This window comes from Brassica oleracea, chromosome C4 (genome assembly GCF_000695525.1).
Source record: "Brassica oleracea var. oleracea cultivar TO1000 chromosome C4, BOL, whole genome shotgun sequence".
Classification (NCBI taxonomy): Eukaryota; Viridiplantae; Streptophyta; class Magnoliopsida; order Brassicales; family Brassicaceae; genus Brassica; species Brassica oleracea.
The window spans coordinates 42161457-42174570 of NC_027751.1; the positions used below are offsets into that span (position 1 = coordinate 42161457).

The window sequence follows — 13114 nt, forward strand, 5'->3', positions numbered from 1 at the left end:
CCATGCTTGTCCAATGTTTCCACTCCTTTTTTATTAAGTCGTTGGATCTAATTTGTTCCATTCATCATATCATCCAAAATTAGTTCATACGATATCCTTTTACATTCTACTTCGTTCACTTTTTTTTTCCTTAAAACGGTTATTAGTTCAACTAAGAAATACCGAAAATGAAGTTTGCAATGACATGATCGAATGTTGATTAATTATAAAGAAATTAATATTTTGATTTTAGACCTAAATGAATCATAGTGTTTAACCTAGAAGCTCCTGGAATATTTTTTTAAATGTCGGTTATTTTTTTTTTTTGGTAAAAATGTAAAGATATTATTACCAATTTTCAGATTTTTTACAGAAATACAAAGACAACAAGAAGCGGAGAAAAAAAAAAAAATTTAAACACAACTCGATCTAGTCTAAACTTGGACCGACTCAAGAAACAATAGCCGCTTAAACAGAGGTCTCAACCAAAACGCCACAACTGCTTGCCGCAAAAGGACATGCCACAGTTAAACCGAAAGACAGAACCTGGTAATTTTGGTCTCTCCGATGATCTGCTCTTAAAGATCTGGTCCGACCAAGAACAGCTCGCAGCAGGCATCCTTAGCATCCACCAACACGAACAGCCAGCCACGCCCGAGGCCAAGCACACGCCTCGACGAACCGAGCATTTATTTGGGACAGAACAGCCACTAATGAGCTGCACCTATCCAAGAAAAACGGGTCGTACTCACCGCCAAGCCCCAACCCGAGCCTCATAACCTGAAAGAGAAGAAATGTTGCACCACCACACAAGTTCAAGCGAACTTATGCAATGCTGGGATGTGAGCAATTCCAAGCGCCCCACAGCGACGATCAACGACTGCAACCGAGAACCACCACATCACTTGAAGTCGGTAACTTTCTTTCTAAGCAAAACCAAAATATAAATGACTTCAATTTTGTAAGACAGTATTATCTAGGAAGTGGTTATAGTAGATGATCATGATTCAGTTATCAAGTTTCATAATGTCTTAACTGAAATGAATCCAATAGGATTCGATCATCATTTTTAGAATTTTCCTATAAAATGGTGAAACTGAGTTCCCCCTTTGCTGTTGATTTTTATAAATCAAATCTAGATCGTTAGCAAATACTTGTCCAGGAGAACTATGGAATTTAAGATCCAGAATCCAACTTGTCAAATTGTTTTGTATTCCAAAAAAATCCTTTAAACATTGGTCAGGTTATAATTTTTGAGGATATAAGTGCAGAGATATATAAGTTTATTAATGCAAGCAGGCAAAACTAGAATAAGAGATCCATGTTTCAGTATGAGGAGAAAACAAACTGTCCTTTTATTAATTTTAAAAAGAGGATAATGAAGTTGACAACTTGACATTGGATGCCATATAGGCAAATCCTAAATCACAAGGAAACAGTAGGAACTGGAGATTATGAAGGAGACATAACAGAGGATCTTATGTGATATCTATCTTTGTCTCTACAAGAGAGTCCATTAAATAAAAATTTGAATAACAAGACTAAATCCCAAAAACCATTCATATATAGTTTCAAATAAGCATTCATGAAACGCATCAAAAATACCCCCAAAAGAAAAAGTTTTGATTATTTTTGATTTATATCCAGGGTGCTAGACTACTGTTTATATAAGCCAAGATACAGTCCCTTTTGGCAGATGATTTAAGACATTCTTGAGTATTGATATCAGCAAGAAGAGGCAGACCCGCAAGCATCCAACAAGGTGTGTCAATGGAAGCCTCACTGGACCATGTTACCACCATCACCTCTCACCTACCAAAAAGTCGTAACAGCCGGTGAATTTTGACTCGAAAGCTCAATAACCTGGTGTACGGTACGGACCATAGTCAGATATATCTTTGGAAACGCCTTCATCACACATAGTGAAGGGATCCAAAAAACGGTGAGATGTATATTTTAGATAAACGTATATATGTCCACAAAAAAAGGATAAAGAACAGGTTAATGACTTGCGAGTGTGTCTTCGACCAGAAACATTAATCAAACGAATCAAAAATTGTCTCGAGACCTTTTATTAGCCTTGAAGATTAAAGTTAAAACCATTTTTAAATGTGCTGATCCCGGTTTACCCATTAATTGCACCCTCTGAACCGTATAAACCGGAGAAAACCGTAATTCCTATCCTTTCTTCTCTGGGCAAAGGCAAAATAAGCTTATCTTCTTCCTCCCCATTCCCTCACAATCAGAGTGAATTGCAGAAAAAAAAAAGATTGCCGAGAGAGCACAAACCCTAATGGCATCTCTCTCCATGGCTTCCGTTATCCTCAGATTCTCTCCTCCACGCTCTTCTTCCCCAAAGTTTCCCACTCACGGGTCCGTTCAATTCGCTCGATTCAGCTCCTCGAGCCTCGCCTCGACTCACTGCATATCTGGGCTTCGTGCGGTTCTTCCTCAGAAGATATCCACAGTCGTTTCTCAGAACCCTCAAAGGCTTCGGTCTCTTACCGTCTTCGCTCATAAGGGATATAAGATGAAGACCCACAAGGTCCTTTCCTTCCTTCCTTTTCCCTCTCTCTCCTCTTCTCTCTGCGTTTCTGAGAATTGTTGAGTTCGAAAGTTTGGATTTTGATTGCTATCTCTTTCTTGGGTCTTGGTGATTGGCGTCTTAAAGCAATCTTTGGTCTTTGTTGTTGACAGGCGTCAGCGAAACGGTTTAGAGTAACGGGGAGGGGGAAGATAGTGAGGAGGAGATCAGGGAAGCAGCATTTGTTAGCTAAGAAGAACAACAAGAGGAAGCTGCGTCTTTCCAAAATGGTTCGTGCTTTGTTTAGGTTCATGGTTGATTCTACATGCTCTTGAAGGGTTTATAGTTTTGTGCATTCTTTTGTTTCAGGCTTTAGCAGTTAGCTGTGAGTGTCTTTCGTTAAATGTTTGAGCACTAGGAAAAGAACTAGATCTTAGCAAAAGCTAAAGCTAGTTATCTAGTCGGGTACTTAGCTGCTAATATATTCATAATAAATCGTTCATATTTTTGAGCTTCATTACGTATTTAGCTCTTCGCACTTCTCTCTGAATCTCTTAAACTGGGGATTAAAGCTAGTGGTAGAATATGAAAATTATGGCTTTGAGAATCACTACACTCGCTTCCATTCCATCAGAAAAACGTGAAATCTTTTCAATGGCATCAACTTTCATGACAACAAGTCCAAGTGTACTTGTTTTGGCTTTGTTCATTAGCAACTTTACTGCTCTCTCCTTTTTCCCTTTTAGTCTCTTACATTGTTTGTATTTATGTTATTGTCTTGCGTAATGCAGCACGAAGTTAGCAGGAGCGACTATGACAACGTCATCGGGGCTCTTCCTTACCTGAAAGTCAATCGAAAGGCGACTTAAAACAAAGCCTAGGGATGCTCCTTTTTCTTACCTGTATTTCTCATTCTGTAATCTAACTTGTGATTAAAAAAAAATACTTTTGTTTTGTGATTATTTGTTCAATGAGTTTGGCATTTGTGTCTTCTTTATCTACTTTAAACTTTAATTTTTGTTACCAAATCTTTTCAAATACATAAAAAGTCAACCGTTAAATCAATCTGTTGATTTTTCGTGTATTTAAAATGTTTTCTTAATCTATTATAAAATAAAGCAAAAACATGAAGTGAATGAATAAAAATGTAATTAACTTAACTTAGTACTTCATTTGAAAAGGTAACCAAATAAAAACAATTAGACTTTTTTCCATTCTAGAGAGAAATTTTGATTACCATTAATATTAAATCCTAAGAAATAATCATTAAACTCTGAACCCAAATATTATAGTTTTTTTAATTAAATGCATCTTAAAAAATAGTATCTAATTTGTGCTATTTCAAATAATTTCTCATAAATTAATCGTGTTGAGAGATTCTTGTAAGATAGTAATATTAAATTAGTTATGTGTTGTATATGTACAGATTCTTTATATATGATAAATAAGAACTCTATCAATTATTTTTCAAAGAAGTAAATCAATTTTATACTCAGAAAGTATTATAAATAACCAAAATTATTTAATTACAAAGATTTTTTTAAAACCGACTTCCAATATTATCCCCAAAAGAGGGGAGAAGAGACGATGACAAACTGATAATTCAGTAATTTAGTTTATATGCAGAACGTTTCCATGAACTCATATTGGAAACACTGACAGGTAAATAAAAAACAATAGTACAAAGATTTGAAAAAGAAGAAGAATACTGTTTATGATTTGTGGACCTTTGACAGTAGCTACTGAGAGCACTCATGACTACACTAAAGTAAAAGAAAGATTTTCCACTGTAACAAAGATAACAAATATAAACACCTTGAACTCCTTAATTAATTATCTCTAAGAGAGAACATTGGAACCGGCACGTGTCTAGGCGATGGAGCAGCACACATTGTGACAGAACTAGCAAACCGTTCTTTCTGTGGTTTCTGCCATCGCACAGTCTTGATCGTGCTCGGAGCTTTAAACGGCTCCCCATCAGGTTTAGTTTCAGATGGAGCAGCAGCACCCACTGTGATCGAACCACCAAGCAGTTCTTGTTCTTGATTCAGCGGCAGCACAGTGTCGATCGTGCTCAGAGCTTGAACCGGACCCGGTTTAGTTTGCAAGGGTTTTGAAGGTTTAAGAGGAGCTTTTGGTGAGCGTTTCAAAGCGGCGATTGGAACCTTTTGATGAATATGTAAAACAGAGTTACGAGCGATGTAGTGAAAAGCGATTCCATGTCTTGTGTGAAACGGAACGACAAAAAGGTCTGTGACAAGGAACCGGTGTCTTAACACAATCGACATATCTTGAAGAGAGATGTGATGATAAAGAAAGATAAATTCTTCGATATGTTGTTGTAATTTTCTGCAAACTATGAACGAGTGATTTGTGAGAAACAATGAGAGGGTTAGAGGTTTATTTATAAGGTCTAAATTATTCACCTTCGAGCCTAATTATGGAAAGTAAAGAGTTATTACAAAAAAGGAAACATCCGTAACGACCGATAACAAATTAAAATAGGAAATCTAGCTCGAGTGATATTTCCTTTTTGCATATCATTATGACAGTATATTTATAAAAAGGAAATATATATTTTTGACCACTAGCTTCTTATACCCATCTTTCTTGTGAAACAAGTATGTTAGTAAGTTGCACTAGACTAGAGTAACAGACAATGGAACATTTGCTGATCAATTTCTAATTTTCACTAGAGTTTTTAAAACCGGTTCCTCTCCTGTATGATTATGCATAACCGGTCAAGCGATTTCTGAGGGGAGATGTTGCTACAAAACTAGGTGCCTGACAACTACACAACTGATTCATTAGCTTATGGTTCCCGGAAAGAAGTCTCATCTTTTGACAAAAAAGTTGGCTACAAAATCACACAGAGGTTACTACAAAACTAGGTGCCCTTCTGTTTTTTTTTTTGAGTTCTTGTTTCTATATGAAATTCTCTCTCCTGTACAACAGTACCAATGACATACAACATAAACTAAACCTATTCTCATTCCCAAATAACATGCTTGATGCAATGACTTTGCATCCATTATTTAATACTACCTATGACCTACCTGATGAGAGCTAGAAACTTCTTCAATGATTTGCCTTGAATTTGCCTGAGTAGATTTGTCTTAAAAGCCTCTTAAACAAGAGCCTTTTGTGCTGATTCTGGTTCTTTCCATGTCGTCCTCTGAGGTGATGGATGTAGATCCCTGAGCCAAAACTTGATCCTTTTCCAGACGTGCAGGACTCAGTTGAAAAAGTATTGTGATTTGAGTACTTCCTTTAAATCGAAATCACCTCTCTTTGGTACTGGAGGAAACACAAGAGTCGGGTATGACTCTTGGAAACTTTGGAGTAACTGTATCAAGAATACAAAACAAACGAGGCTGTAATTAACACAAAAAAAAAGTTTCATCCAAATCCTTAATCCAGTTGTAGAAAGAAGTAATCTAACTAGAACATCATCATTAGTGTTGATATTTTATAAAGAAATCTCTGTTTATTGATAATATATAGATGAATCCATAATCATTTGTTCAATCAGTGAATAAAGTAAAATCATGTTCAGTTCTAAGCTTCTATCTACCAGAGAGAGATAGAGTTATCGAAAACTTACATCTTCAAGGATTGGTGAGCTGTAAAGCTCAACGAATTTCTCTCTAAGTATTCTGTTCATTGTGTCAACATCACATGCATGCGTCCAGTAGGAGTCATGCACACCTGCCAAAAAAAAAACCATTGAATAAGAAGAGATTCCAGTTCAGTTTTTCTTTTTCTTTTAGCAAGCCATTTAGTTGAAATAACAGGGACTAACCTGCAAAGTTTAGGCCAGCCTCTCGACATGCAACAGCAGTCATCATCATGTGAGTGCCGTCCAGCGAGTGCACAAAGTTTGGAGGAAACGCTGTTCTTTGTTTCCTAACATCCACCTGACAATTAAAAATCTTTTTAAGTCTCCAAAGATCATACAACAAGTGAAATCTTACTCAGTGCTCATAAAGAAGAGAACAAATACGCTTTACCGTGTTACCCTCTCGCTGCAGAGCCAAAACCTGAAGAGATGTTCTTATCTGCAGCCACAGTGCCCATAGTTAAAACCACTACTCAAAACTATTGGCTCTCCCAGTGGGATGATGCATATAGCTTACTTGAGGGGATTCAGAATGGATAACACTTACCAAATGTCTTTCACTTCTGCAATAAGGTTGCACAACAGGAAGTCCAAGAGGCGTAGTCCATCGCACTGGATGATTATCTAAAGCTATTATCTGTAACATTCACAAGAGAAAAACAAAATATCTATTAGGTCTCTCACCTACCAAGGTAAAGTATCAGAGTTAACAATAACAAGTTACAAGACTGTACTACCTTAGCACAATCACCAAGCCAACTCATAATGGCACGTGCGGCTTCAAATATCTCTCCAAGGGCTGCTAGTGTCACCTGAGAGGATTAATGTTTATAGTATAAAATCAACATACAACTAGGAAAAAAAAATATTATTCGCGTGAATGATGTTACTCTTTCTTACTTTTGCAGAATAGCAAGCAGCAGCGAATAACATTCTCTCGTCAGTGATAACACCTTTCTCTTCTAATCTTCTTTTTATCTGTTCACGCGCTCCAACATAGGTCACACCATATACTGACGTCATTACCGTCTGCTTTACCAGCTTCCTGTCCACCTGAAATCAGAAGAATAATACTTAGTTTCATCGAGAAAGACCTTTTTCTGTGGTAGTATAAAAACAACTGAGACTCACTTGATTGATAAGGATCTTTGCCAATGCGGCGGTTGGGTTTGACTCAGGATCCTTACTGCTATCCTTCTTCATTATTTCATGGACTCTATCTCACCACAAGCGAAGAAGAAAAGAGAGAACAACAAAGAGGAAAGGGTACCATTAGAAGCAACACATGGCATGATTCTAACAAAATTAATTGCTAATAAGATACCTCAATGAAATTTCAGAATAGACATCAGCTGGTTTTTCTCCCGCAACTAGATTAACTGCTGCAGCTTCAAACTGAGAAATACCAGTTTACAAGAAGAAAACTATATGAGACTAAATATGACACCAAACAAGAGCAAAGGCAGATCATAAATGTTCACAAGAGAACCTACACTATCTCTTCCTAAAGCTGCATAATGCTGTAGACCATTGCAAGACCCATCCTGCACATTACAAATGAAGAGTTGATTCAGAGCTAACGAATGAACAGAAAACGTTAATAGAGTTGTTTTACAGTTCAATGCAAAGAGTGAAACCCAATTGAAATTTTATTCAACCGGATACAGAAACCAAGTGCCTAGTAACAAAAAAGAAAAGACTAGAGCCTAGTTAAATTTTATGGTGCTTACCTGATGAATAGGCAAGTTGGAGATTACAGAATGAGGTGAAGGGCTTTTCAAGGCTTGTGCCAGAATAACACATGCAGCCAAACACTGAAAAGGATCCTCAGCCTTCAACCACCATCTTTTCCCATGAACAGCATTTTCAGCAGACTCTATTATATCATCCAAATGGTTTTCCACAAAAGCAAGACGCCCATCATGCGAAAGCTTTTCGACACCACCTGCGTAGAGGTTCGCTAAATGTATTTTCAGCCAATACAAGCCTGACTTTCCAAGTGGACGTCCTTCAGCAAACTCCAGGGTTCCACGGCAAAGATCAGAGCTCAGATGGTTTAGATGAGGGTGCATTGGGTATGCACGGCCCCTGAAGTCGAGATTGTGAGGGTAGTAGAATCCTTCCTCGTCTTTCATTTTCCTAGCCACCTGAAACTTATTATCTTCAGTCCATATCTTTGCTAGCAAGTCAAGACGAAACAAAAGAGGGATAATCTTACAGAAAGCTTGAGCTCAACATCACATCTTAGAGAATGCCTCTCTCTGTTAATCTTTTTCGCCTTTCTAACACTCCATTTCCACAATTGGATCTCTTCTGGATCCTCAGACAAAGGTTTCCCTGGTATGGGAACCTAAGAAACAAAAAAAAAAGGAGAATACATACATTATCAAACACATACCATTCCAGATCCTATAAGATGTCTATTTACTTACGTCTTCTCGATTAACTAAGCCTGCAATGTTGCCTCCATCGGCCCATAGCCTTTCCACCACATCAAGTATTTTCCTATTGACCCTCCACTTGGTGTTCCCAAGTGTATCCAACGCCTGATCAAGTTACATTTCGAAACATTAATGTATAACATTACCAGACAGAAACAAAACAGAAAATATAAGAGCAAAGACACCAATGTACCTCAAATACTCTATGAGCAGTCTTGGAACTAATATCTTTAAGCGCATCTTGCTGTTTCTTGGATCCGTGAGTACGCATGATATAGGAAGGCAAAAACAAGTAACCACCCTTGTCATATCTGAAGAAAAATGTATATGTAAGAATGAGAACACATGGCTATAGATAGCGTGGGAGTATGAGGTTCTCAATAACAGGCAATGATTCATAAGTAAGGGTATAAAATCTAGAACCAAAGAAGAAAGAATTGATCAAAGCAATACCCTTTCCATCTCTTTGGTGGTACTAACATCGGAACATAGGGAATTAACATATGCTTAGCCTGCATGAGACAATAACAATGGAAGATCACCTAATAGCTCAAGAATGTCACATCTTTAAATCAGAAAAGAAAGATCTTAACTCACAGATTTATCCAGTCCTGCAAGCAGGAGCGAGTCACATTCAATAACTCCGTATCTCCTCACCAGCTTTGACCTACAAACACAAAATTTCCAAGTGATAAGTGTACACAAAACAATTAAGTAAAAAGAACAAACCAGAGAAAGGTAAGCATCACACTAGTACGATGATGAACATTACCCTGGATATTTGGTCACCGTTTTAAACTTGTGTCTGAACGCAGGCCGAACCTCGGGTATAGAGTCTCCTGACTGGGTCAGGGGAGGTTGCACATAAGCTGTTTCCATTAATAGTTCCAGCAGACGGCTTCCAAGCTGAAAATCAACATGAGTCCACCCATGAAGACGACATTTTGCAAAATATTATCAATTCCACTCAAAACGCCACAGACCTTAGCTTGTGTAGCTCGCCCCCATGGTTTGATACCATCACTCTTCACCACTTTTAGCGCATCAATAATCCTCTTCCTACGAATCAAACTATTGACACGTTTCCTAAGCAACTGCTTATCCTTTAACTCCTCTTGTGAGTCCCCTGCATTGTTCTTCCGAGTTCTCTTCAAGAAGTTATGAATCCTCACCTTTAAAAAATCAAACCAAAACTCTCATACATAACTGCTTCACACACCTTACTTGAAAATACTAAACTCATATCATACCTCATGCTCTATTGCTATGCCGATACTAACAGCAGCTTGAACAACTTGGATACACCCATCCTCATGTCCGGACATAACCAAACCCATCATCTTATGCATCACAATAACCGCCATTTTATCAGCAGGCAAAAGCTCGATGTGGGGCGCATAAGCCGCTCTGACCTTCTTGCTCTTGTTCTTCTGCAGCCTCTGCTCCCTCTCGATCACATCTTTCAACGGCTGGAACCAACCCAGGAACATGTGTTTCACGTAAGGTAGATTGGGAGCGAGACTCTTCTCGCACATCTCCTTCTCCAACTCTCTGTACTCATCGACCATCCTCTCCCACGCCTCGGTCTCTTCCTTCACCTGCCGCCTCCTCAAAGAATCGAACTTTCTCTTGTCGATGTCTTTTTTCTCGAGTTTTAGAGTCTGGTCGACGGTTCTGGTCAGACCCTTGAGGAACAGGGCGGAGATCCATGGTGGGTCTTGCGTGAAGAGCCTCCTCCTTGCGGAAAGTTCGTTCCTTTCGTCGGATTCCTCGATCAAGGTGGCTCCTTTAGTGGTGGGGTCGTGACTCTCAAAGGTGTCGATGAGGTTTCCGTGGAAATGGGAGGTGGGTTTGTCGGTGATCGAGAGAGAGGTGGAAGAGGAGGAGGAAGCTGCTGAGATTGGAAGGGTTTTGCGGCGGAAGAGGGCGGAGGAGGGAGGAGGAGGAGGAGGTTTAAGCCAGGTGATTAGGGAAGTTTGGTGATGGAAGTGTGGGGTTTGGTGTAAGGAGAGAGAAGGAGAAGCCGCCGCAGGGGAAGGAGCCATGGAAGGAAAGTGGAGGTAGAAGATAAGGTCTAGTGAACATTTGAAGAATGAGAGAAATTTTTGTGAGAAACAATCCAACAAACCTCTCTAAAACCTCCACTCTTTTGTTTCTTTTGTTTTTATACTTTGTTTTTAATGAAGTATCTCTCTTTTTAAAAACAATAAATATTAATGAAAATAACATGAACAAATTCTTTAAATATCACAGGCTATATATTTTCCTACGAAAACTATCAAATAGTTTTTGATCAAAAGAAAAAAAAACTATCAACTAGTATATATGTTCATAGAATTATAAGAGCATCAACAATGGTTTGTTGTTAAGCATGCTCTTAAATAATGATGTTTAATTGATTTTTTTTTAAAAGAATAAACCATTAAAATGATGATATATTTGTTAGACCATGTTCTTGGCATAGAGCACTTCTACATTCTTTCTCTTAATTTTTGGATAATTTTATTTATTTTTATCAAGAGAGTTTGTGTGAGAGCACACCATTACTCTTTTTTTTTTTGTCGAGTAAGGGTGTGCTCTCACACAAACTCTCTTGATAAAAATAAATAAAATTATCCAGAAATTAAGAAAACACCATTACTCATGCTTTAACTTTTCACTAAGTTTCTTTGAATTAAAAATTATTTAAAATGCCTAATTTAAAAGTTACAAATTTATACCATAAACGGGTAGTTCGAAACTTACTTATCTACAAACTATAGTTTTAATTGGTTTACTGTTAACCAAAGTTTTGTTTATCAGTTTAACCAAACATAAACTTAACTTTAATCAAAACTCATGTTGTTTATCCGTCTATTTCTTTCTTCTTTAGAGATGTCATAGCAAGATGTAATCTATAAGTTACGTCCAGTTCAGTAGCAAGACGGATCCGTACATATATATACCACAACTTACTGCGGATTGACACCTATTTGGCATTTCTTAAACTAAGAGTTTTAACAAAATAAAAAATTTGAGTAATATAAAAAAATATATGTTTCCATATATGTTTTATTCTATATAAAAACTTTGAACCGATTAAAATAGAAATGAAGAAAAATATATTAAAAAAAAACAAGAATGTACAAAACACATAAAAAAATCATCAATATACATGTACCACAGCTAAGAGCATATCCAAAAGAAACTCTATAACTCCAAATATAGAATTTTTTGCTCTCCAAAAAGAAACTTCAAAACTTCAAATTTGAAGTTTCATCTTTTTATTTGCATTTTGGTCCTTACAAATTTTTTTTTTTGACAACAAGACATTTACAGACTCATATTGACTCTGTAAACCAGATCGGCAACTCCGCATCCATATGAACGACGAAAGACGGTTGTTTCCTAGCACTACGTGCCAAGCTATCCGTCCGTAGGTTCTCCGTTCGGGGTACATAGATGATATCTGAGTTGTGGAAGCTTCTTCGTAAAAGCTTAATATCTTCTAGGTAGCTTTCAAATGCTGGTCATTCTTCTGGTTCCGAAAACATCTTCACCAATTGAGAACAGTCCGTTGCAAACGTAACCTGAAACTGTCGTAAGTTCTTCATACATTCCATTGCCCAAATCAACGCCTCCACCTCCGAGTGAAGAGATGATAGACACGCCCTTACATTCCTTGCCCCTAATAAACCATCAAAACCCGGTAAGGTACTATACCATCCTTGTCCCGAAAATAGTTCATTTTCTTTCCATGAACCATCAATAAAACACCAACGTCCTGTAGCTTCTAATGTGTGTATGGTCAGTACTTGGCTCTCCCTTGTTTGATCAGTGACTATTTGTGCTTCAGCCCAAAGTGTCGATTCCAGTTCTGCTAATCGAAGTGTTTCCCTTGGATCCATATCAAGATTACTAAACACCTTATTGTTTCGACCTTTCCATATATACCATAATATCCACGCGAATTGGTGATCGTCCATCTTTGGAGTAATTCTCCAAAAGAGATGATCCATGTTACAAAAAAACGAATAAGTAGGAAAAAGGTCTGGATTTGATGGTATCTTAGATAATGCTCATACTTGACGTGCTGGAGGGCATTCAAAAAATACATGATTTATTGATTCCTCCGGGTCCCCACATCGTGTACAACAAATATCTCCTTGTATTCCTCTCCCCTGAAGATTCTTCATTACCGCTATACAGCCTGAAAGGAGTTGTCATAAGAAATGTCTTAACTTCGGCGGGCACTGCACTTCCCAACAGAAAGCTTTTAACGTATCCACTGTAGGTCCATAAAATTCTGGTGGTTTTTCTTTATCAGGATAAACCCGTTCCAATTGATATCCCGATTTGACCGAATATTTTTTATTATTAGTGAAATGTCATCAATTCCTGTCGTCCATCGGATTTCTACTTAAGGGAATACTTTCAATAATTTGTGCATCATGAGGATCCACCAAAGCCCTAATTGCCTCAAGATTCCAAGTTCGGGATTCCAAATTAATGAGGGAATCCACTGTGAGATCTGGGTAACTATTGTGAAGATTTTTGTTTGCTGGTCTCGGG

The 13114-nt window shown here is 37.7% G+C and overlaps 3 protein-coding genes across 3 annotated transcripts; 1 reads left to right on the top strand and 2 right to left on the bottom strand.

Moving 5' to 3' along the window:
- Positions 1-2204: 2204 nt before the first annotated feature.
- On the top strand, positions 2205-3526 carry LOC106339501 (50S ribosomal protein L35, chloroplastic-like; the record flags this gene model as incomplete). The annotated part of the gene is given in 3 exon segments (XM_013778327.1): positions 2205-2524; positions 2677-2793; positions 3295-3526. Coding segments are annotated over 3 exon segments (447 nt in total). The 3' UTR covers positions 3373-3526.
- Positions 3527-4270: 744 nt separating this feature from the next.
- LOC106342402 lies at positions 4271-5034 on the bottom strand. Its single transcript, XM_013781320.1, has one exon. It carries the CDS (start codon positions 4789-4791, stop codon positions 4333-4335), a length of 459 nt encoding a protein of 152 aa, XP_013636774.1. The 5' UTR covers positions 4792-5034; the 3' UTR covers positions 4271-4332.
- Positions 5035-5318: 284 nt separating this feature from the next.
- LOC106342401 (DNA-directed RNA polymerase 3, chloroplastic) lies at positions 5319-10608 on the bottom strand. The gene is made up of 19 exons (XM_013781319.1): positions 9814-10608; positions 9547-9735; positions 9336-9469; positions 9161-9230; positions 9017-9075; positions 8757-8874; positions 8555-8668; positions 8341-8472; positions 7853-8269; positions 7616-7666; positions 7447-7517; positions 7254-7338; positions 7023-7175; positions 6860-6934; positions 6670-6759; positions 6514-6561; positions 6306-6420; positions 6108-6211; positions 5319-5849 (listed from the first exon to the last, which is right to left on the bottom strand). Exons 1-19 carry the CDS (start codon positions 10606-10608, stop codon positions 5739-5741), a joined length of 2931 nt encoding a protein of 976 aa, XP_013636773.1. The 3' UTR covers positions 5319-5738.
- Positions 10609-13114: the final 2506 nt, after the last annotated feature.